The sequence below is a fragment of the Adiantum capillus-veneris genome, chromosome 3 (genome assembly GCF_014529385.1).
Source record: "Adiantum capillus-veneris isolate H3 chromosome 3, ASM1452938v2, whole genome shotgun sequence".
Classification (NCBI taxonomy): Eukaryota; Viridiplantae; Streptophyta; class Polypodiopsida; order Polypodiales; family Pteridaceae; genus Adiantum; species Adiantum capillus-veneris.
The window spans coordinates 166,980,937-167,005,568 of NC_140933.1; the positions used below are offsets into that span (position 1 = coordinate 166,980,937).

General features: G+C 39.4%; 1 protein-coding gene across 1 annotated transcript; it reads left to right on the plus strand.

Moving 5' to 3' along the window:
• Nucleotides 1-640: 640 nt before the first annotated feature.
• Nucleotides 641-1,307, plus strand: LOC147462130 (uncharacterized). The gene is made up of 2 exons (XM_086502729.1): nucleotides 641-955; nucleotides 1,197-1,307. Exons 1-2 carry the CDS (start codon nucleotides 641-643, stop codon nucleotides 1,305-1,307), a joined length of 426 nt encoding a protein of 141 aa, XP_086358855.1.
• Nucleotides 1,308-24,632: the final 23,325 nt, after the last annotated feature.

Genomic DNA, 24,632 nt, shown 5'->3' on the forward strand with positions numbered 1-24,632 from the left:
GAAGCCATAGATAAAGGATCACATGTTCATAACAGACATAGAATTAAAGTTGGTCACAGAAGCAAGGGCTGAAACGACCATCTACCAGGGTTACAATGGAAGCTATTACAAGCTTCTTGAGAATGCCATAGTCGAAAAAGATAAGGGAAATCGGTCAAAGCCAGCGTCAGTGTTGGTTTTCAAGTATCTACATGTCATGATGATGACATATTTGATCAAAGATACTATGGGCAACGAATACCAACAATATTATGAACAGATACCTCGACCAGGTATAGAACAAATAGGAATAGATGTGCATTGCTACGGATGTGGCATTAATCATCTAATACCCAATTGCCCAGTAAAGATGCACTTAGATATGATGAAGCATCAAAACCAAGACAGTATCAGAGTGCAAGCAGCAAAATCATTAAAGCAGACGTCTCCAAATCGAAAGTCGCCAGAAAGAAAGCATATCTTGTCAAAGGATGCCAGAGACAAATTGATGACTAAAATATTGGAGGCCAAAGGCGTCAATGATATTTCGATTGAAAATCAAGCTGCAAAAAAAGATCATCTACAAAAGATGGTCTCAAATAGCTTGGAATTTTTCAGGCCTGAAGTTGAAAGATCCGACAAAGATGCAGCGGACGATCCAATGTCAGAGGAAGTGGATGAAGAAATTATATGTGACCTAGAACCAAAGTGGGTACGGGCAGTCAAGGACTTGCCACTGAAGATTTCAACAAGCAGAAATGTGGAATCAAAGATTCTACATAATAATGCTAATAGCACAGATAGTTCAGCGCTAATGAATGTACATCAGAATTCAACAAAACCAGAGATCAAGTCTCAAAGCCAAGAAATAGACATCTCAATGTGTTCAAAGGCAAACTTGAGTCAAAAGGCAGAGGTAGTCATCAAGTCAGATCCTAATATTGTCTCGCCAATGGAAGATGCCACAGAACCAAAGGTGACACAAATCACAATTAACTTGAACAATTAGAAGCAAATGGTGCATCAAGCACATGAAGCCTATCAAAAGACTTACAAACAGATCAATAAAGAGCAATGTGAACCAAAGGCCACGGTAAGCATTGCATCTGGAGAAAAGAGTCAACATACTTCTGTCCAGCTGGCAGAGGAAATTGAAGACTTAAACAGAGTGTCAAAAATAGAGGCACAAAGGACTGTTCAAGTCAGTTTAGATGCAGAACTCACCAAAGCATGCCATCCACAAGCAAAGAAGTCCAACAAGGAAGTCACAAATGCAACTAAACAATCAACGCGAGCAGTTGTGGATTCAACACCCCAGGGAAAGATAGACCAACAATCTAGACTAAAGTATAAGAAGGTCTTTCAGCCAAAATACCCAACCAGGAATAAACAAAAACACAAGCAGCACATCAAAACCTATGTTGCGGCCAATGACATCAATGTCGAAGATCCAGTTTGGGTAAATGATCATAGTCCAAACAATTCAGATAAACAAATGGGATGGATTGCCTCCCAGTACAGCTTAGAAGAGCAAGGCTACTACAGTGGTCAACCAAATGTTTGGTTACCTAAATCGAAGATATCAGGCTATACAGTAGCAAATGGCTTCAAAACAAAAAAACAAACAGGAAAATCAAGATCAAATTCAACTCAAAATAGGATATCGAACAACAGGGCTAGAAACAGGATCAAAAACGATTCGCAATCTAGAAAGCCTACATATCTTCGAGGGAATTTACCAACCGTGATTCCCAAAAAGGGCAAGGAACATATACAGTTGAATAAAAAAGTACATACAAAAATATTTGTGCCATCAAATATACTGAAAGCGCAGGGATATTACAAAGGACAAAAAAAAATCTGGCTACCCAAGGCACCAAGACCAGATTTTACACAACTTGAAGATAATTACGGCTACAAACACCGACAAATCAAGGATACGGGTCCAAAAAGTCAGTATGTTGTCTGTAAAAACAAGCCAACAACAAATAGCAGATACAAATGGGTGCCAAAGCAGACAAACGTGCAGAAGAAGATTGAAGTCAGCTCCCACTTCCAACAAAATGAAACTCGCCAATCTTCTCAGATAATGGACCAAAAGTTAAAGCAAGCAATTTTAACAACCAAGGTCACCCAGGTATGGCAGAAAAAACCTACTTTGCCAATATGGTCCTTTAATAACCCTCTTTTTGAGGATCTGAGCTCTAAATGTCTAGATATATACTTTGCTAATAGCTCAAGACAGTAGTCAAGTCGAGAAAATGTCAAGAGTCAGGCAGCTGAGCGGATAAATGAGAAAAGCGTTAGACCTACGCTTCAAGTCCTAATATTTTTCTGTGGTCTATGAGTCTAGCTAATTAGGCTAGAGCTCAAGCTGGAAGAGTTGAGCGTAATTATATCGAGTCGCTCATTCTGAATAGGTGAGCATAGTCAATGTATTATTTTAATCATGGTGGCGAGGCGAAGTGTTCCAACCAAAACACACACGCACTTGTGCACATTAGGAGAGTACAAACCATTGCATCAAACGCCCTTCTCAAGAGTAGTGAAAGCTAGTAAAGTGATTTTTTTAATTTTTTTTTTGCTGCATTAACTCTGAGGAGCACCCATCAATACACTTTTCTCGCACACCATAATCTTACCCATGCATAAATCTGTGCAAGCATATATAATTTCCCATAATTGGACATTTGCATTATGCACTCTTTATTGTTCCACCCATGCACTCACCTTGCAGGTACACGCAACGACAAAGCAACTCCAGACTCAAGGCAGATCATCGACCCTTTTCAAGGGACAAAAGGCTTAAACAATTCACTTTCACATTATTTATATAAGCCCACTAAATTCAATCCCTAGACACCCATCATTGTATATTCCCATAATAAAATCACATACCTTTGGGCACTTTTTCCCATGAGGTTTTTCCCCATTGGTAATCCAAGGTTTCCAAACCCTAAAGCACTATACATAGCCTTTTATTTTTCTTTGTTCCCATAATAAATCAAGCCAATTGCTTTTACTTGAACCCAAATGCCTAATCTCATATTCACCAACAAGTCAACCCAACAGCTTACAGCTCTTCAGAACAACATTCACCACCAATTTCAAATCTCTCAAGGGCAAGCCAACCAGGCAGCGCACGAGGACGTGCACTGAAATCGGATGGGGGGAGTGTTTGGCGGCTAAGTCAACAATGGCCAAACGGACCAGTAAAAGATGCTATTTACTATCTTTAGTAAATGCTAACGAGGCCTGATGATGCAGATGCGAATTAAAGATGAAGATGAAGCAAATACAAGCAACAGATGCAGAGAAGAGTTGGAATTGATGACTATCTATGGAGTTACGGTCACAATTGACGGTCACTTAAGTTTTAGGATTTTTCGTCAAATGACCTCAAATGCGGGTTGTAATTATGTTTTGGACTCATCAAGAGTTCCAAGTTGTAAACATTGAGCTATATTTAGATCCTAGGCAATGCAGATAGCAGATTAAGTGAGTTTGGCCATTTGGGTGCCCGACCACTTCTAAAAAGCCTAGAGAGTATATAACTCAAAACACACAATGTGAAAAGGGATTCTTACTCACTTGAGATAAGCTTTGTGAAGAAGGAGATGGATATGGAGTTCTTGAGCTTCCTACACGCGTGCATGGACGATTCGGCCTCATGCCAATAGCTAAACTCTAACCTCTTCTCTCTCATTTGCTCATGGTGTAATCAATGCTTGATTAATCAGAGATTAGTGGCTGATTTGTTGATTAATCTTTTTTTTTCTCATATTTTCCTCTTGTTTAATCATGCTACTAAGTGTGTGTAGGCTTGTGTAGAGTGTTGGTGCCCGATGTGATCATTCTATGCTATTCTATGCTCATTGTGTGCTTGATTAGAGTTGGATTAGTGTTTGATTAGAGAGTAGTGCATGATTAAGCTTGTGTGTGAGAGATTAGGCCGAATGGTAGAGTAAGTAGTGTGCTCACTCCTTGTAGCAACATCTTACCCGCTCCATAGCTTTCTTTGTGTGTAGGTTTCACCTTCTAATCCTCCATTTGGCACGCACAAGCCACTTGTGTGTTTCCATGCCCTAGCCGGATCCTACTCCTCGGATTGACATTATGTTGATGTCCTCCCTATGCTAGGATGACGTCCCAACACTCTCTCTTGTATTATTTTATTATTTCATTTGGACATGTGTCCTCTTTTTCCTCTTTGAGAGAAAGAACTTAATTATTTATTTTTATGTATCTAAATTCTCATTGGACCCCTTTAAAACCCATCCAATAGCATTCAAACACATCATGAGGGCCACATGTGGAGGATCATTTGAACATGTGTCTTTTATGATTATTAAGTCATTTGGTTGAATTGAATACTTCAACGACTTAGTCAATCAAGTATGAAAATGTTGATGCCTTTTGAGAGGTTTCTTTGAATTGAATACTTCAAGAACTTTAGTCATTTAAGCATGTGAGAAACACCTCAAGCTTTTGGGTAAGGTTCCCACTAACAATTAGCAAGCCAGCAAGCACCTCATGCTTGGGTAGGATTCCCACCTCAAGGTCATCCCTAGCTTCCCTAAGGTCAAAGGACTTTTGAACACTAACTTTTGGAGGTCTTAATGAAGCTAACCCTACTGTCTTTAAGCTCTATTAGGTAGCATTGCTCTTTAACATACCATCTCTCATTTGGACCCCTTTTAACCTTGGTCCCATGTTGAGACAGATCCATAAAGACATGTCTATATTCTAATCTAACCCTTGTTCCCATTTATTCTCCCACATTAAATGATCAGTTTAATATGAGAAAATCAATTGGGTCGGTTAGATATTAGATTTTATGACATTACCTCTGTCTTGAAATCATAGTCGTCCTTGACTATGAGGTAGAAGAGATAAAGTCTTAGTCATTATTCTACATTTCTTAGCGGGTAGAGGATCCCTTTTCACCCTGCGACATCATTCTAGAATGGATGACTAGTCCATTTGGTTCTTGGGAGACGTATACGTACCTCCCATCAGCATGTCTGCTCTTTAGGCCATATCATACTCCCAAAGTAGAGTGAAAAATTCTACTTGGTGTTTGAGTGACGTCGTCATCACAAACATGATTCTAAGAATGCATACTATTTAAATTTGTGCACAAAAGAGGATTAGTCTTATAAGACAAAAGCATTGTTCATTTAGAAAGCATTTACATTTGCTTACTCTTGTGAAGCATTGTAAGCATTGACAAAGTTCATACTATCCTTAAGTTGTATTCCTTGCATCCATCTAGCATCTTCAAATGGACAATTTTTGAACTTAATAAGATACCGTCAGATAATCTTACCATGCCGTAGTACCTTGTCTTCATGCCGAAGGATAGATTCGGGTTGTAGCACCTCTTCTTGGTCTTCGATATCTGGAGGGTCTTCAATAACTGGTTCTATTGGTGGCTCTCCTTTGTAGGGATTAAGTAGGCTCACATGAAAATCATTGTGTATGAGCCAAATATTGGGCTACTTGAGTTAATAAGCCATGTCATTGATTGGCTTCAAGATTTGAAAAGGACCATAGTATCTTTTTGCTAATTTAGCATAATACTTTTGATGGCCCATAGGATTTTTGCCCGTCGTTTGCCTCAATCAAGCCTGGGGAAACTTACGTAAGACCCAATCATTTTCTTTGAACGTTAAGGCAACAACTTTTCTCTTTTGTTGAGAGATGAAAATAACCTCCTTAACATTTTGAAAAGATTCTTGTAGGTTACGGCTATACTCATTAGCAGCAAAGATCTTCCCATGTACTTTAAGTAGCAAGGGACTTTTAGGTCTTCCCTCTATGATCTCAAGAGGTTCTTTTCTTGTATTAGTATGGATAGTATTATCGTAGGTATACTCTACAAGGGGTAAGTACTTCTCTCATTGTGATCGTTGATCTACTCCTGTAACATAAGTCTTTAGTAAATCGAGTAAGATTGGCTATCTCAATTTGGCCATCCGTTTGTGGATGATAGGCCAAAGAGAGATTCAATCTTGTACCTAGATTTTCAAAGAGACCTTTCTAGAAATTACTGGTCATTCTAAGATCTCTATCCGACACGATGGATGTTGGTAATCCATGGTGTTTGAAAATCTCAGATATGAAGATGGTTACCATTTGGTGTGCCTTAATAGTCTTTTTGACAGGAATAAAGTGTGCTTGCTTGCTAAACCTGTAGACTATTGTCCATATTCCCGTATTCCCATGGATAGACTTGGGTAATCCAAAGATAAAATCCATGGATATACTCTCCCATGGTGAATTAGGGATTGGCAATGACTAGAGTAATCCAGGTTTCTTCCCTCTATCATACTTAGTCTTTTGGCATACCACACATTTTGAAACATACTCTTGTATGTCCACTTTCATGGTAGGCCAATAGAAGTATGTCTCTACTCCTCGAAGAGTAGGTTGAATGTCTCTATGCCCCGCATAGGGAGAAGCAAGGGATTCATACATGACTTTCTCCACGAAGGGAGTGGGTAACACATAGCCTATTGCCATGGAGAAGATAACCATCCTGCAAGGTGAATGATTCCTCTTTCTTTCCCAAAGCAAGGGCTGACATTACATCTTTGAAGTCAGGGTCAATAGCATACTCATCTATCATGGAAGATAGATCATTGTGAGTTGCTATAGACACCGCATTTACTTTTGGTCATCGTGAAAGTGCATCGGCCACTTGATTGTGCTTACCAGCAATGTGAGCAATATGAAAATAAAATTGCAAAAGAAAAATTTTCCACCTCATTTGTTTGTCGGAAAGCTTGGTTTGCATCATGAATTACTTGAGACTTTGGTGGTCTGTTTGTAAAATGAAGGGAGTCCCCAATAAATAGTGCTTCCATGTGTCTAGGGCATGTAGAATAGCTAAAAGCTCTTTCTCATAAATGCCCAAGACCTGTTCATCCGTATTGAGCCTTCGCCTCTCATATGCTATGGCATGCCCTTCTTGAAGCAAAACTGCTCCAAGGAAATCACCACAAGCATCACATTGGACCTCAAATGGCTTTGAGAGATCCGGAAGCATGAGGACTGGTTGAGAGGTAAGCTTCTCTTTGAGCATGTCAAAAGCTTGTTTCTCCTTAGCAGTCCATAAATACATAATGTTCTTCTTTGTTAAGTCTTGTAATGGTCCTACTATTTGAGAAAATTTTGCTATGAAGCGTCTATAGTATGCACACATACCAATAAAGCTTCTTAGCTCATGTAGATTCCTTGGATTAGGCCATGCTTTTATTACCTCTAACGTCGATGGATCCGTACGCATACCATCTTGAGAGATAATATGACCTAAGTATTGAATCTCTTGAAGGAAAAATTCACTTTTCTTTTGGTTGAGAAAAAGCTTGTTCTCCCTCAATGCTTGAAAAATCACTTGGAGATGTTGCTTGTGTTCCTCCAAGGACTTGGAGTAGATGATGATATCATCAAAAAACACTCCAAAAAACTTTTGGTAGGGTCTAAATATTTTCTCCATCAAACGAATGAATATGGCTGGTGCATTGGTCAAGGCAAAAGGCATGACTAGATATTCATACAGACCAAACATTGTACGAAACACGGTCTTTAGGATATCTTCATCCACTATCCTTATTTGATGATAGCCACTTTTAAGGTCAATCCTACTGAAGTAGGTAGAGCCTTGTAGCTTATCAAATAGATCTTCTATCGATGGCACAAGAAATTTGTTTTTGATAGTGATATGGTTTAGTGCTCAATAGTCCACACACATACAGTATGTACCATCTTTCTTTTACACTAAAAGGACTGGTGAACAAAAGGGATAGGAGCTAGGCCTCACCATCCCTTTGTCTACCAATTCTTGTACTTGCCTCATGATCTCATCTTGTTGAGCTTGGGAAACTCGATAAGGAGGCTTGTTAGGCGGTGAGCTTCCTGGTAGGAGTTCAATTCGATGTTCATCATCCCCTCATTTTGGAGGTAATTCCATAGGGATATCATCGATGAAAACATCTTGGAATCCATTTAGAAAAGTAGACAAGTCTAACTCTTCTTGATTCCTACCATTTTCATTTGATAAACCATTAGCGTCATTAGTGGATTCTTTGACAAAAATCACGTACGCAGAAATCGAACTTTTCATTGACTCATCAAAAGATGGTGAATTTACAAGTGGTATAGTATGATTAGACTCATTAGCATATATATACATGTTCTTTCCCCTCTAGGTGAAGTAGATTCTCCTTTTAGGGAACTTCATGTTGGCAGTCATGCAATCAAACCATGGCGCCCCTAGGATAACATCCTCATGTTAGAGAGGAGAGATGAAAAAGTCTTCTTTGTCAACATAGCTTTCGAAATGAAGCCTCAACTTCCCAATCAAGGGAGTAACGGAGGCTTGTTGTCCCTTGAAAGCTATGTCATCCACTACAATATCTCCCATCTCAAAGGCTTGAATGCCCAACTTGGTGGCCAACTCCGTTGATATGAAGTTGTGAGTAGAGCCAGGGTCAAACAAGATGAAGGCATCATGCTCCCTTACCTTTCCCCAAGCATAGGAGAGAGATGATCCTTTGCAACAATGAGCATCCTCTTTTGGAGCTTCGATGGTGAAAGCCCTAGGAGTCTCATTGCAAGCATTTTTCTTGGGGCAAGAATGATAACCATGTCCTTGATCCCCACACTTAAAACACTTATGGTCCTTGTGAAAAACTTCAAGCTCTTCATGAGTGAGTTTGTTTTTACCTTTGTAAACTCCCTTCTCCTTGGACCTATTGTTGTTGTTGTAGGAAGTGCCTTGGGAAGAATTTTGGACATTGGTTTTTCCCTTTGCATCATTTTTGTCTTTGTTTTCCATGGGTTTGACATTCCGTCAGCCCCTTGTTGGAAATTGATGTGGGAAGCAAGGTGGATTACTTCGGTGATAGAACCAAGCCATTGCGAGTTGACATACTTGGCCATTTCTCCAGGTAATCCTGCACAAAATTGTTGCTTTTGCTTGGCAAAGTCTATCTTTTGGAAGACAGTAGCCTTGAGATGTAAATCCCAAAACTTGTCCACATATTTGTGAATAGACTCATGAGAGAGAAGCTTCAAACTGCGCCATTCGGTAAGTACTTTTTCCTTTGGGTTGCTTGCAAGGAATTTCTTCATAATGGAAACTCGTAGATTTTTCCATGTCTTTGGGGCTTCACCATTGCCACGAAGGCTATCCCACCATTGACGAGTTGATTTCTGGAAGTGCATAGCTACATGGTGTAGCTTGGAGGACTACATGAAGCCCTCGTATCCAAAGGCCACATCAAATTGTTGGATGAAGGCCAATACTTTGTCGGTGGCACCAAAGGTGCCATCATAGGTGAGAAAAGAGATACTCTTTCCTCCCTCTTTCAAATTCTTGAGATTTTGTGATCTTTGCCATGCAGGGTATGATTTGCGATGTCCTCCCCTCTTGTATTCTCTAAGAGGATAACCATAGCTTTTGTCGGGAGAGGAGGAAGGTGAAGAAGAAGGAGAAGAGGGTGACCTTTTCTTTCTTTGTTTCCTCTCTTCCCTTTTTGGAGTGATGAGGATAAGGACTGTGTGTTGCCATTTCCTCATGGGAGGAGTTGACGATCATCTAGACCGCCGTCTCCGTGGAGCCACATCTCAGAGGAACTTAGGGATTCATTACTTTCTTGTTCTTTGGATTCCTCCTCTCGTATGGAAGAGAGTCTTATTTTGGGGTCCTCATCAAGAGGCCTCCTAAGCTCTCTCTCCTCTTGGAGAGGAAGGGAAATCCATAAGCATGAAGTTGTTGAGTAACTTCGGCTTGCAAAGTAGGGTTGCCCATAGCTTGATGCAACCTAGTAACAAGATAATTGATAAACATGGGGGAATCATCAAATTTAGCACCTTCATGTGCAAAATCAAAGTTATCAATGTTCATTCTACTCTCTTGGTTATTGTCAGCCATGCTAATTATACTTATGTATTTACTTAGTGTATTCTTTAGAAGCTCAAAACCTTAGTTGCTACTCCTCTTAGCCTTTGAAAATAAGCAATTAAGTATATAAACCCACCACTCAAATTGGTTAATTATAGAGAATAGTGGGGTGGGTCTAACATAGAAAAATTTCTAAGGGATAGATCCTTTCGGACTTCTTATGGCTCAATAATGGTAAATCCGTAGGCAAATCTAAAAAGACCCCATTATTAAGACCAAAGCTCCTGAGGTGTGCACCATATCCCACATAGTGCGCTCAACAAAACCGATAATAGATCCCAATCCCACTTATCAACAAAATTTACCATTAATAGGCTACTTAAGGACCTCTCTTATTAAGCAAAAAAAGAGAAACCAAATGCTCTGGTACCAATGTAATGGAAATGGCCTATGAACTTTGAGAATAGCATAATTAAGAGAATTAGAGTGAGCATTTTTGTGAGATTACTTTGAGAACATAGAGAGTGAACTTAATTGATGGTAGCAACATGAACATAGTACTTAATTAACTTGTCATGAACAATACTTTTGCAAGAGAGAGAGAGAGTATTACAGAACATGACAACAGTTGAGGACCGGATTTACTTGGAGCCGGTCCCCCCTCCAAAAGGAGTTTGTATTATAGATTCTCCCATAAAGAGAGACTTGTTACAATACAATATTTGTGTTTCTTGTGACCTTGGTGATGCTATGAAGATGGAAAGCTTCATGCATCACAAGCTTAACATAAACTTTGCAAAAAGCATTAACTATCCTAAGGCCTCAAACACCTTCAAAGGTGGAGAGAGCTAGCATGGAATGAGTGTAGGGAAGAGGAAGAAGAATCACCTATAGGAGAAAGACTCTAGTTCCTCACTTATCATATCTCTTCTTGCTAAGTATAGCATAATAGCATAGTAATGAAGATGAAGAAGGTGGCAAGCTTAAGCATTGAAGCATGGCTCTTGGTTGGATTTTCATTCCATAGCCAAGAGTGTTGGTGTAGGCTCTCCACTTCTCAACAAGCTTGGAGAAGGAGATGGAGCTCTTGCACTTTGCACTCCACACAATGAGAGAATGTGTGTGGGGTGGGGAGAGTATACCCCCCCTCTCATTCTTGGTCCACACCTCTCTCTCTCTCTCTCTCTCTCTCTCTCTCTCTCTCTCTCTCTCTCTCTCTCTCTCTCTCTCTCTCTCGTATTATTTTATTATTTCATTTGGACATGTATCCTCTTTTTCCTCTTTGAGAGAAAGAACTTAATTATTTATTTTTATGTATCCAAATTCTCATTGGACCCCTTTAAAACCTATCCAATAGCATTCAAACACATCATGAGAGCCACATGTGGAGGATCATTTGAACATGTGTCTTTTATGCTTACTAAGTCATTTGGTTAAATTAAATACTTCAAGGACTTAGTCAATCAAGTATGGAAACTTTGATGCCTCTTGAGAGATATCTTTGAATTGAATACTTCAAGAACTTTAGTCATTTAAGCATGTGAGAAACACCTCAAGCTTTTGGGTAAGGTTCCCACTAACACTTAGCAAGCCAACAAGCACCTCATGCTTGGGTAGGATTCCCACCTCAAGGTCAGCCCTAGCTTGCCTAAGGTCAAAGGACTTTTGAACACTAACTTTTGGAGGTCTTTAATGAAGCTAACCCTACGGTCTTTAATTTCCATTAGGTAGCATTTCTCTTTAACATAGCATCTCTCATTTGGACCCCTTTTAACCTTGGCCCTGTGTTGAGAAGATCCATAAGCACACGTCTATATTCTAATCCTTGTTCCTGTTTATTCTCCCACATTAAATGATCAGTTTAATGTGAGAAAATCATTTGGGTAGGTTAGATATTAGATTTTATGACAAGAGACCAAAACTGACCAGCCCAAAATAAGCTTTTATCTTTGGCATGATTTTTCCCAAGTGTCAGAAATAACTTGTGAGCACATGAGGATGCTAAAGATACTCTGCACATTCTAGGTAGCAAGTTTTGTTTCATTTGGAGCACTATAGCTATACAAAATCATCGTGTTAAGCTTGCAATAAGAAAGTTATCTTTTGGTGTTTGACACACACCTAAGACGGATCTAGGTGAGAGCACACAAGACTTGGAGTTTTTGAGAGATTATCTAGCTCTTATAGACTCCATGCACTAGTCGAGTCAGCTTCATCCCATGGATTGACATTTTATGTCTATGGTTCTCGCTTTGCTAGCATCAATATGGTGAGGTTTGGCAGTCGACCAATATTTTGGCGTAGTTGTCGGGGACAAGGCAACCTAGACTAGAGAAAAACCCAAAGCATTCACTACAATTTCCATCTCTTTTTCTAGTTTCAACTTAAGTAAAGCACTTTTGACTTTGTTACTGTTGAGAGGTGCTTGAGAGTAAAGATACTCGGTAAGGACCTCAAGAGCATTAGGTTAGTAGGACAAACTAGGTGAAGGATCCTTGAGACTAGGTAGTAGTTGGGAAAAGTATCACCTATTCGAGATTTGGTAAATAAAGTTGAATTTTTTCACATTCAGCACTCTTTTTCAAGTGTAGTAGGAGTAGGGTAAGTAGAAAATAGTCAGGACTGCATCTAATATGAGGTGCACTGGAAAATCCCAAAAAATTATCAAATTTAGCTTTGGCACGCCAAAGATAGACCAGGGACTTCTAGGGCTAAAACTGGGAAACTAAACATATAAGGTGAATAAATAACTTGTTTAGATAATCCCCATTGATTTTGGTATCATTTGGACCACTAAAAACCTGGTCACGCCCAAATCTGGTAAAAAATTACCAATTGTGAGGAAATTAACGAAAGTCTAGAAATTTTTGGACCAAACATTGCAACAAGAGGAGGTATAAACCTCAAACCAAGGGAGAAATCAATATGTGAAACCAAATCTGCAAAAAATTACAATTCTGGAGAAATTTATCTTTGGCACCATGCCTAAGATAGATTCCCAACCAGAAGCTGATTTTGGAAAATTTTTGAATTCACATACCTTTATTGGAACATTATACAGATCTCGAGCAAGTATGAACAAGTTCGGAGTTGTGCAAGGGTAAAAAACACCAAAATTTTTTAAAACCTTTACATCAGGACCAAAAGGAGTGGCAAAACACCGGTAGACAGTCCAAACTTTGTGAAACTCATTGGACAAGCTTGAAATCACATATGGAAACCCAAGCCAGTCACATTGGGCAAAAATATCTTGAAATAAGAAAAAATTATCTTTGGCATGCTAAAGATAAAAGTTTCACCAGAAGGGTAATTTTCTTGATTTGACACTAAGATTATCTTTGCCAGGCTATGTGGACCCCATCCAAGTGATCAAAGTTAGATTCACTCTCTCACATTAAGTTCTAGCCATCTTTGGCATGCCAAAGATAGCCTGCACAGAGTTACAAAGTTTTGGACACATTGAGTGTAACAAGTGATTGGTTGCACGAATTATATATTTTATGATTTCAAATTAACAATTGTGGAATTACATACGGTTTGAAGTGTTGATGTGCAAGAAATCGCATCTTGGTAGAAAAAGGACGACACGAAACGAAAGGTATTTTTCCAAGTTTGAAGTATCTATTCAATTAAGTTGTTTGAGTCCATGTATGAACTTAAGATCTGGTAGAGTGTTGGGAAATATAAACACATTGGGAGAAAATAGGATTAGAGCATCCACGAAAGAGAGCGTAAACCAAGGGAGACCTTTAGAGACTATAGCAAAAGAGGTGCCAGACACTTACTCTAACTCAAGCTTCGAGATGTCTTCTTTTTAGACTCAATCAAGAACTAGGACCTCACTCAAGTTCAAGCATATTATGACCTTATTTAAGACTAACAAGTACGTTGAATCCTAACAAGGAATTTGTCGTAAGGGTAGATGACCATACTGTCGATTTTGAAGATGAGGTTAGGGAGAACAAACAAGATACTTTCTACACGGATCAAACTGAGGTGCAATACCTCAAGATACAAGATCTTGATTTGGTAGACATATGGGGATTGGAAGTTGACACTCTAATTCCAAACAAGGCTGTGAAGGAAGGACCACCGGTATTAGAGTTAGAAGGATATAATTTGATTGACACGAAGCCTCTAAAGCATAAACCAACTAACAATCCTAGACATGGAGTCTATTGCTGGAAAGACAAAAGTGTCACGGACTTGATCTAGACTGCTCATGTCAAACCAGGGTTGTTGACACCTTTGAAAATCGTGTATATTTTCAAGTTAAAAGAGAAGGGTTTAGCAAAGCTTCCCATTCACCTCTTTAGAGATTTTTTTATAACAACAGTTTTGTTATGACGACTCCAAAGGAAATTGAAAAAACAGGATACCAAGGACATTCAATCGAAGAAATCATAATGGGAACAATATCTGAAACTGAACTAAACATGGGGCAAAATGAAAGAGCCTAATATAGCATGGTCAATCAGAGAGGAAGCACATCCAGACACAATCACCTTAATGATGGAAGCACATCCAGACACAATCACCTTAATGATGGAAATATCTAGATACAAAAACCACATTTACCAAGGAAAGAATGAGTGACACTAGGACAAGAAGAGGTTCACATGGGTCACACCTACCAAGCCTCTAGTTTGAAGGCTTAATGGGGGAAACACCAGCTAGAAGAGCGGGTGTGGAACATCACCGTAGAGTCAAACTAGCACATTTCCAAAAATGGGTCAAAAATACAGCAGGTCATCCGCATGACCACTTAGTAAGCTTCAAACAAGTTATGAGAGCTGAACCCAAAACAAACTTCTACACACAATTTGAGGGGTTTGGAATAACCTCAGAAGGCAAGGCTTTGACTTGGTTCCAGACCATACCTCTTGGATCAATAACCAATCTACCATATTTGGTAATGATATTTGTTGTCGTTTGCTCAAAAATGGGAATCAAGCACAACAATGTGGCACAAATCAACAATTTTAAATAGAAACAAGGAGAAAAGGTAAGAGATTGTGTGAGTCGAATGAGACAATATATCAACAGATATCGAGAGTTGAGAATCCCAACCAAGGAGAGAATTGTCTCACTATTTTTTAAGGGATTACTAAACAAGGACTTGCATGCTATTTTGTATAGCAAAAAACACACCACTTGAGAAGCATGCAACCTCAACGCAATTGATTTGGGAGAAAATTGTGAGTTTTTTAATGAGGATAGCATTGTTAAGGATGCACAAAGTGAGCAAACAACATATTTTGTGCCAGCACAAGTGGGACCAACTGTGGAAGCTCGTGTCAACACTATAGAAGACATGCTCAATCGCATGAAGGACATGATGACTAGCATGCAAAGGATGCCAATGAGAGGGTTAGGACATGGTCCATCTCAGCGAAAACCTATGGGAAAACACACGCCATTGAAATGGTGTGCTATAGAAGGAAAATGGACAAATCATGAGACAAACAAGTGCTGTTATAAACCCAAATATGATGGAAACATTTAGTATGTGCCAATGAGTCCTCAAGGACAAACCCATGTATAGATATCCGTCAAACGTGACATCAATTTAGCGACCACTCATGACCCCCGGGGGATTCACTCTATATACAAAACGGGACGCCACCTGCGAGCGGACAACTTTGATAAAACCCCTATATACGACTCATATTAGAGAATATGACCCCCCTTTCTACGCTTATATGACAATCAATGAAAAAAATATCATACCCCTATCTTACATATAAAATTTAGATCTCACATGATCTAACTGAGTAAAACTAGTCAAAGAGTGTGCAACATAGTGACTGACAACATACTAAGGAACCAGTTTTGTTGATAATGTACTAAGGAACCACTTTTGTCCAATTCTCACCCATCCAAAGCTAGCATAAATCAACCCTTGACTTGCTCCAAATCAGCCCTTATCTACCGGCTTGATGCAAAATTTGATGTGTGACCTGAGAAAATCCTTCCCCAAAATTTATCTGAGTTCTAGTTCACACCAGTGACTAATCGCTACAAGTAATCAAACCAAGTTAGGTCCCCCCCCCCCCCTAAGTATGATACCCCTCTCCCTTATTTTTAATCTTGAAAGATAAATTATTGGGGGCCTACCCCTAACTTATACACTTATGTAACTTGTAAAAAAAACCCCTCCCTTGCACTTACGTGGTGCGGTAAGTTTTCCATGGTGAATCCCCCGGGTCATGACCATGGAGAGACCACAACTAGTATTATGCTAGTATCCACCACTTCCAAGGAATAATGATGTACCTCCCAAGTATATGCTTCCAGAAGAGCACGTGAGCGAGCATGCTATAGCATCAATCACACCATATGATGAAGCGAGTTCTACAACGATGGGAGTAGAGGGCAAATGGTACTCTCGGCCAACACCTGTCATAGTAGAACAAGTTTATCAGATACTCTTAGAGACGACACTAGTTTACTTCATTGCAAACCAAGGGGCTAGACCATCCATGATGAAACCAATACCTAAATTGAAAATCAAGAATTTCCATAATTGTAGAGCGGATGATCATTGGAAAAATGATTGTCTTGAACTAGATAAGAATGCTAGACCTATAGAGGCATATTGTGGAGTGTGGTCCACAAGGTCGTACATTTTCTAGAAGACTATCCTAGGAATCCAACAAACAAAGGGAAAGACACCATAAACAGAGTTCAAGTTGTGCCAAAAGCAGCTCCAGCTTCTCAAAGTGGGAACCCACAGTTCCAATTTGGGTAGTGACTAGGGAAGAAACTAAGGGAATTAAATGGAAAAATGCAAGTGGATTGGACTTACCCAACAAATCGTCCAAAAACTCCAAAAAAGAACACGCAAATGATACAAACTCAAGAGACAGAAACGACGAAGGGAGATCAAAGAGAAAGTGAAAAACAAGGTAGAGAAAGAGATGCAAATTATTTCATCAGATTTCAAAGAATCGGAACCAAAATCGACAAGATCTGTACTTGTGGACAAAATCTACGAACCAATCAATGTAGGCTTGGAAACCTTACAAGCTAAAATGAAAGTAGACAGACACTAGAAGCCAAATGGAAAAACTATCCAGCACCTGATATAAAAGTTACTAATCTAAAAGCGTACAAAAACTTAGGGCAATTACACACTCTATATTAGAGAAATAGAAACCCCAATTGGAAGTTATCGGAAAAGCAGCAAAAATTGTGACCAAAATTGACAAAGAAAAATTGCAAGAGGATGAGGGGTTGAAGAAAAATCTAGGATACACTGACACACCTTCACCTGCACTAATAGTTATAGATAGTGAGTAGGGTTTAGATGGAGTGCCCATACCTGAGGGAGTTTACTAAACCACCTCTAAGAACGAGTCGAAGAAGCAAATGAAGGGAGTCTGACTCTAAAATCGACTCCAATTGAAGAAGTATGGCTAGATATACCACATGGAATTAGATGAATAGTCTTTGAATGGGTATTGGAGATTAGAGCAGTCAGGTTCATCAAAAGCTGAAACCCTGTGGACACTGCCTTCATACTTGGGAGGAAACAAAGAGAAATCATTGGTTTGTAAAACGATGAAACTAAATACACCAAAGCAAACTTTGGATGTGAAATCCATTATGTCGACTCCAATCCAATGCCTTATCACATTGGGTGAATTGCTTAAGATATGACCACATCTATGGAAGGATTTTCCATCTGCCATGGAGAAGATTGGCTTAAAGGGAGTAACTCTAGAAAAGTTTAGACGAATTGCAAAACATACAGACATGAGCTAAATTTTCAACTCTATCCCTATGAATAAGTAATAGACTACTGTGAGGGGAATGAAGAAAATACGACCCTTCCAATACAATACAATGATGTAACAACCATGGTTGTTTTGGACAGTGGAGCAGACATAGCCATAGCAACAAAAGTTGCCTTAGAATCCTGGGGAAAGCCAACCGTTAGACAAACACATATAGAACTACAAATGGAAGATGGACACATTGAGAAACTGTTGGGCTTACTAGAAAATGTGATAGTCAACTCCTGTGGATTGACTACCAACACACTTTTGACGTTGTAGGTTTTGGAAAGAAACTCAATTATGAAATCATCCAAGGAAGACCATTCGTGAGACAAATAATCTGATCTAGCATTGGGGAAATGATTACTTGTACCTAAAACAAGGTGGATCAATTATTTGAGTGAATTTAAAGGATCATTCTTACAAGGATGTCCTGAGGAGTTGGATTCAAAAACCTCAGCAGGAACTAAACTATTGTCATGGATACGAAGAGACACTCCAAGTTGGATGTGTAGTGCGCACTTTACAACAAGAAAACTATGTTCTAGACAAAGATATAAAATATCCAAAATCCATACACATGAACCATTTTCTGAACATTTCTTTGAACTATTTAAATGGACTCAAATTCTAGCCACTATGGATGTGTGTGTTAACGAATTCACACTCACACACTTTTGGCTATCACATAGTTTTGATCCAAATGGAATTTATTGACATGAGGAGCAACAAGTGTTCTTTGATCACTACTATGATGCCATGGATGAGTTGGAGGAAAAAACACTTACACCAAAGGAATCGGACTCTGAAAAGGAACACATACGAGCAAAACTTCTACTCAAGGGAGGTGAAGAAAAAAAAACAGAAATCTCAAACCAACATCATAGACATCAACAAAGATATCAAAGAAAATGGAACAAAAATAAATAAAAAGGAAAACATCAACACCAGTAATGGAAAACAAAACTCAATTCTTGATGAAAATGGATGCATCGGATTGCATCGAGGACAAAATGACACGACGATATCCAACTAGGAAAAACATGGATCGACGCACGAAAACAAAACAAAAATTGAGCGGACCTGGTGAAACTAAAGGAAAAGAACCTCCAATGTTAAAAACCAAGTGCAAAGAAAAATACAAAGAGTTGAAACAGACATTGAAAGAAGTCTAGACCACGAAGATGGAATTAGAATACAATAAACCCAGAGCAATCATTGTTCCATCTCATTACAAAAAGTACACTTTGCAAGATTGACAAATCATTGTAGAGAAACCCTTGGGACAACCAAAAGAACCATAAAAATCCAATGAGGGACCTGAAAATCCAAAACGAATTGACCTAGCAGAGCCAAGAGAAGATTCAAAACCAACATACATAGCTACAAATTTGTCTCAAGAAGAGGAAGAAAGGTGCCTCTCTTGGTTCAAAGAAAACTGGGTAGTTTAGCCATGTGGGGTGAGAGACAAGCAAGGCTGGTCTTGCAGTGGATAGCAAACGGCAGATTCCATCTTCCTTAGGCTTTTTGTCCCAGCTGATGACAGTAGGAGATATGAAAAAGAAGCTTGTGCATGATGCTAATTGGAAAGAAGAGAAACAATAGAAAAGAAGTGGAGATGTTAGAGTTTACTATAATTGCGTGCTTGTTCTCCTCCATGAATTTTATTTTCCATTCTAGTCTGGCTTCTTTTGATCCGTTTTGTGGTCCATTCTGAAAGATCTAGTTCTTTGTAACTCCCCTCAGCATCTGGTAGAACTGTTGGTAGTGGTCCTTTCTTCTTCTCTATTGTCAGCCATTTGAGTAGTGGATAGGGAAGTTCTGGCTCAGGAACCTCCTCTCGTAGCTGCTCTGGATTGATGTACTTTAATAAATTTGATTTCAATAAATGGTGCTCGTAGCGGAGTTTCCTGGTCACAACTTCCCTAGTGACTTCCCAATGTCCCTCCGGTAGATGCAAATACTCTTGAGATAATTTGTGGGGTTCAGTTGAAGTACCGACATCTACCGAGCCTTCGAATTGCATGTCCTCTTGCTCTGTCTCTTCTTCTGCTTGCTCAAAATCGGGCCCTTTCTTCAAGGGCCCTTTCTCTCTTGGTGGGAGGTTCTGGAAATGCTGGATTGTTGATAATTGTTTTCTTAATTTCTCCACTTCCTTCATAAGAATTTTGATTCTTTTGTATTTTGCTTTTCCTTCCTCTGTCATGGCCTTGCTCTTGGTGTGTAGAGCTTCATTCAATGTGATTCTTTTTGTCTGACCGATCTCTAGGGCCTGGTTGCAGCTTGGTGATCTGCTACTTATAAATTTTGGTCTTCTCAAAACTACTTGGTGGGATGATCAAGGGATCTTCTATAAATACCTCTAGCTATCTGTTCTGATCACATATCCGGCCCTTAAGCACATCTATTGAGATATGTTGCTTCTGAGAAAGTGATGTTGATTCTTTGGCACTTTGGTGGGCTTGTTGATATTGCTTTTCCTTCTGGTCCACGGCAAGTTTAATGCTTTGAGTTGTGCCTTCTTGCACTTGCTTGGCCATCTTTTCTTTCTTGTACATCTTCTTGTACTTTTCCAGCTCCCTGTTGATATGCTCTAACTGTGTATGTCTTCTTTGGAGGTCTTCTACTAAAATAGTGTTGGTCTCGACCAACTCTTTGTTTTCACTCCTTGTCTTGTCCATCTCTTGTTATATACTAACCACCACTAAGTTGAGATTGGCATTTTTTTTCTTCTTCTCTCTCATATTTGAGAGTTATCTGCATGATCTCCTTGTTTAGATCATCAGCTAGCTTGGATATCAGTGCTACCTTGGCCATACTAGTAGACATTCTCTTTGATCAATGGCCCTTGAACATCATCTTGTGTTGTTTCTGTGGCGATTTCTAGTACGGACTCCTTGCTTTCATCTTTCTTGATAAGCGTGATTTTTGGTGGAGCGATTTTCTCAATATGATGCTCTTGTTTATCTTTTAAGAGAATGCATGGGCAAGGATCTCAGTCTTTCCCTTTAGTGCTTTCTCCACAAGTTTCCTGGATCTTATTGATTGCATGGATGACTTGTTGTTGTTGAGCTTCTGATAAAGTTTGTAAACCAACCATCTTGAGGTTTTCTTGTATTTTTGACAAGCCTTCAAACTGATTTACTCCTTGTACCTATTCATTTTCTATTTCTTGTTCTTGATCAGTTGCCATGGGGTTTTCTTGCGCTTTTTGCAAGCCCTCTTATTGATCATCTGTTCATGTTGCCTGTTCGGGTGTTCTTGACTCTGGGCTGGGCTCTTTTAGGAAGGACCGTGGTAATTCCACCGTATCCTAGGCTTCTTCTAAATTTCTTGTAGATAACAAATCTTGGATTGTCCTTTTTGCTTGCTCCTCTTCTGTGAGTGATCCATATGGGACCTCTACCTTTGTATCTTCTATCGGGATTTGGCTGGCCTGCTCACACTGAAGGCTTACATTACTGGGTGGGGACTCCATGTGAATTAAATTTCTAGGCACATGGCTAGGTATTTTTGGTTCTTATTGTTGTTGGGTTTCCGATTGTTGCCCTTGCCTTGCCTTTTCTTCCTACTGGTAGATATTGTCCATCATTTATATGACATTGTCTGGATCAAGAGTCTCTTCTTTCATAGTGGTTGTAACGGTTTGTTGGCGATCCAATCTTCTTTTTGTCATTAATTCTTTGGTGGAGACACTTTCTTCAGGCTACTCCTGGGTCTTCATTCTTCTAAGCTCCTCCCCTTCTATTCCTTCTTCTGATGGTCTCTTTGATGGTTGGATCGTTTTCTCTTTGATCTTGGCCCTCATCATATCTGACAAAACTCTGGGCTTGCTCTCCCTTTTTAATCTTTTATGTAGCTTCCCTTTGTTTTTTATTCCTATCTTCATCAACATTTTCCTTTTTTTCTTGTTCATCTTTAGCTCTTTGCTCTCTTTGCTCCACTCTCTTGGCATATGCCGATAGTGACTTTCTTTCTTGAGTGGTGGGATCCAACTGTTGGAGCTCTATTTTTTCTTTGTTGTCAGTCTCTAATCCAACTGACTCAACGTTGGTTGCCCCTTTATCCCCTAATGTATTTTGGTTGTGTTATTTTCTTGCCTCTCATGGTCCTTGCAGATGTAGAAGGTGTTGCCACCTTCTTTGCATTGGGTTGTCGTGCTCTTTCTGCCCATTCATTTGAATTTGGGGCATCCTCCAATGAATCTCGTTCTCCAACTAGACATGCCACAATATTCATCAAAATTTTGGCTCCCCCGAGGTGTGGGATCCCGGACTGCTTGGCCCATTGCTTTTTCTTGATAGCCTCTATAAGCCACTCAAAGCCCCATTTGGCTAGATCAATAGGAACATGCATGTGTTGCGGTACTATCTTGTGTAAGGTCGATGCCAAATTTTTGTCTAGCCTTGTGTATGAGGTTTTCTTGTCAAAAGGTAGGTGCTAATGAAAAACCCTCATAAAGTGCTCTATCCTTCTTTCCTTGATGCTCCTAAATTTCGGAAAATTCATGTTATTGAAATCTGCATCAGCATAGCCTTGAGGATTTATCGGTTCTCCCCTTGGTAACTTTGTGATCTCTCCTATGGCATTTTGGGTGATCTCTACGATTACCTTCTCTCCTTCGGCCTTTGTAAGAGTTGCCATAATCTTCTCTTTGTCTACCTTTTGTAGAGTGGTGATCAACTCATGAGCCCATCTGTAATCATCTCGTACTATTGGCTCAGATAGAAAATCCTTGACTCCTAGCCTTGAGATGGTTCTATCAGCATTTTGCAGTATATTGGCAATTGTGTTGAAATCTTTGGGCATCTATGGTGCCTCCCATCTCTTTCCTTGATTGTCTTTCTATACATTTGAAAACTCTGAGGCCATGTTGTGCTTGGATAGCCTTGTCAACAAAACAGGACTTGGACCCTATAATATGGTCTATGTCATCCTGATAGCTTTCCTTTTCTTCAAGATTGTAGATGCTTTTGTGGCGCATTTTTCTAGGAGTATTTGATCTTGTGGAAAACAAATGACAAAAATCCAATTTTTAGCTGGATAATCATCAAGTGTCAGTCATTTGTACAGTTAGTACTCTGAAAGATAGTTTGGGCAATATCTTGAGCTTAGAGCACTACATACACAATCGGGGTGCCTAAAAATTTGGTTTCAACGTTATTATGGAGAACTCAAGATTTTTAAGAGTTTTGCACGATAAAGAATTCAAGATAGAGTTCAAGCAACAAGATTTACTTGAGTTAAGGAGCCCAAAAAATACGTAGTTTCTTGGTTTAAACATATAAAGTCATTTGTAGTTCCCAAATTGCACTAGAATAGTACCAATTTCATGAGGGGACCTTCGGAAGACCAAAATTATGCTCTTATTCAGTACGTGCTCAAGTATGAAATTATGTCTATAGCTTACATGTGACTTGAAAACTTATCTTTGAAGAGCATTCCATTGTTTTTTAACACTGAATGCTAACACTTGGCTTTTATAAACATAAAAAAGGCCATCTCTACAAAAAGATATAATAATTTTATGATTTGTTTGGAAAAACATCTTGAAATTTTACTAAAATTTATGTCTTAGAGCTTATGAGAATTCTCTCCATACAGATTGTATTTTCATATGGAGAAAAATCCAGTGTTTTCTTTCCCTCATAACCAATCTATGGTAGAAGCAAGGTGTAAAAAAAACTTATTTCTAGCTTGACAAATAAATTGCCAAAACATGGTAGAAAAACAAGACACTTAAGTGTCACAGGACACTTAAGTGTCCAATTACAAAACTAGTGTTAAGGAGGTAACCACTAGTCTACAGAACTCCACCTCATTTGCTCAAAGAGTACACGATAGAATCATTTACTCAATAAGCTCAGAATCAACCCCACCATGGCTACACTACAAAGGACGGATGAGGCTTACAAAGCTCTTGAGCAGTGAATTAAAGATCTTGAGATGGAGGAAAACTGGAACAAATACGAAGTCGAGAACTATGAATCAGATTCATGCAGAAATAAGAAAGCTACCAAAAGGTGATTGCACAGCTTAAAGAGAAACTTAGCAAAACTCAAGAGGCTGCTAGGTCTCAAGCCTTTACATCAAGAGAAGATCAACCTGAAACGGACATGGGAGATACAGATGCTCTACAATTTTTGAATTTTGAAGAAGCAATCACTACAAAATTAAATCTCCCTGAGCTCGTGATCATTCAAGAGGAAGCCGAACCCTCTGCACCAGCAACAATTTCAACTGCGGATGAGGAAGCCTTACTTACAAAGCAAGCAAAAGATGAAACTGAGAAAATTTAGAAAGAGACCGTGCAGTGGGAGGAAAGAATCCTTCATTCTAACAATGTCAACCTCCTCACATCAGCAAATGTCAACGAGGAATGGCATCAACAAGCTCTTCCCTACCCACTTATCAAATTTGAAGTATTGCAGATTAAGGAAAGAATACTCAAGAATCTTGCCACCAACCCTACAATGGTACATCCCAAGTGGCGGGAAATTTGGTTGAATCGGCACCCCAGGTATCTTATCTTGTACACAAATGCACCACCCATCCATCAAGCAAGATCCGGTGTAGTGCCCAGTTCCAAGAGTCTGCAATTGGCAGCAGCACTCCATCATACAACAGAAGAGGCCAACATGGATCAATTACCCATGATTCCCACCACCACCCCATGGCAAACCCAATGAATTTCATCAACAATCAAGATTTTTCGTGGGATACCAGACTTGGACTGCATTATGCTGGTCAAGATCTCAAAGATGCTACTCACTTGCCTACAAAATTTCCATAGAGCTGAGCAAACGGATGTTGTCTGGATGTCATTCCTTGAAGGCAACCACGGTCTGTTCTATGATCTATATGGACAGCCGTCAGAAGAGGTGCTCCATGGATTCTATGCTAGGGTTATTTTCTTACCCTCCTACTACATGCAGACATTCGAGGAAGCATGCCACACAAAA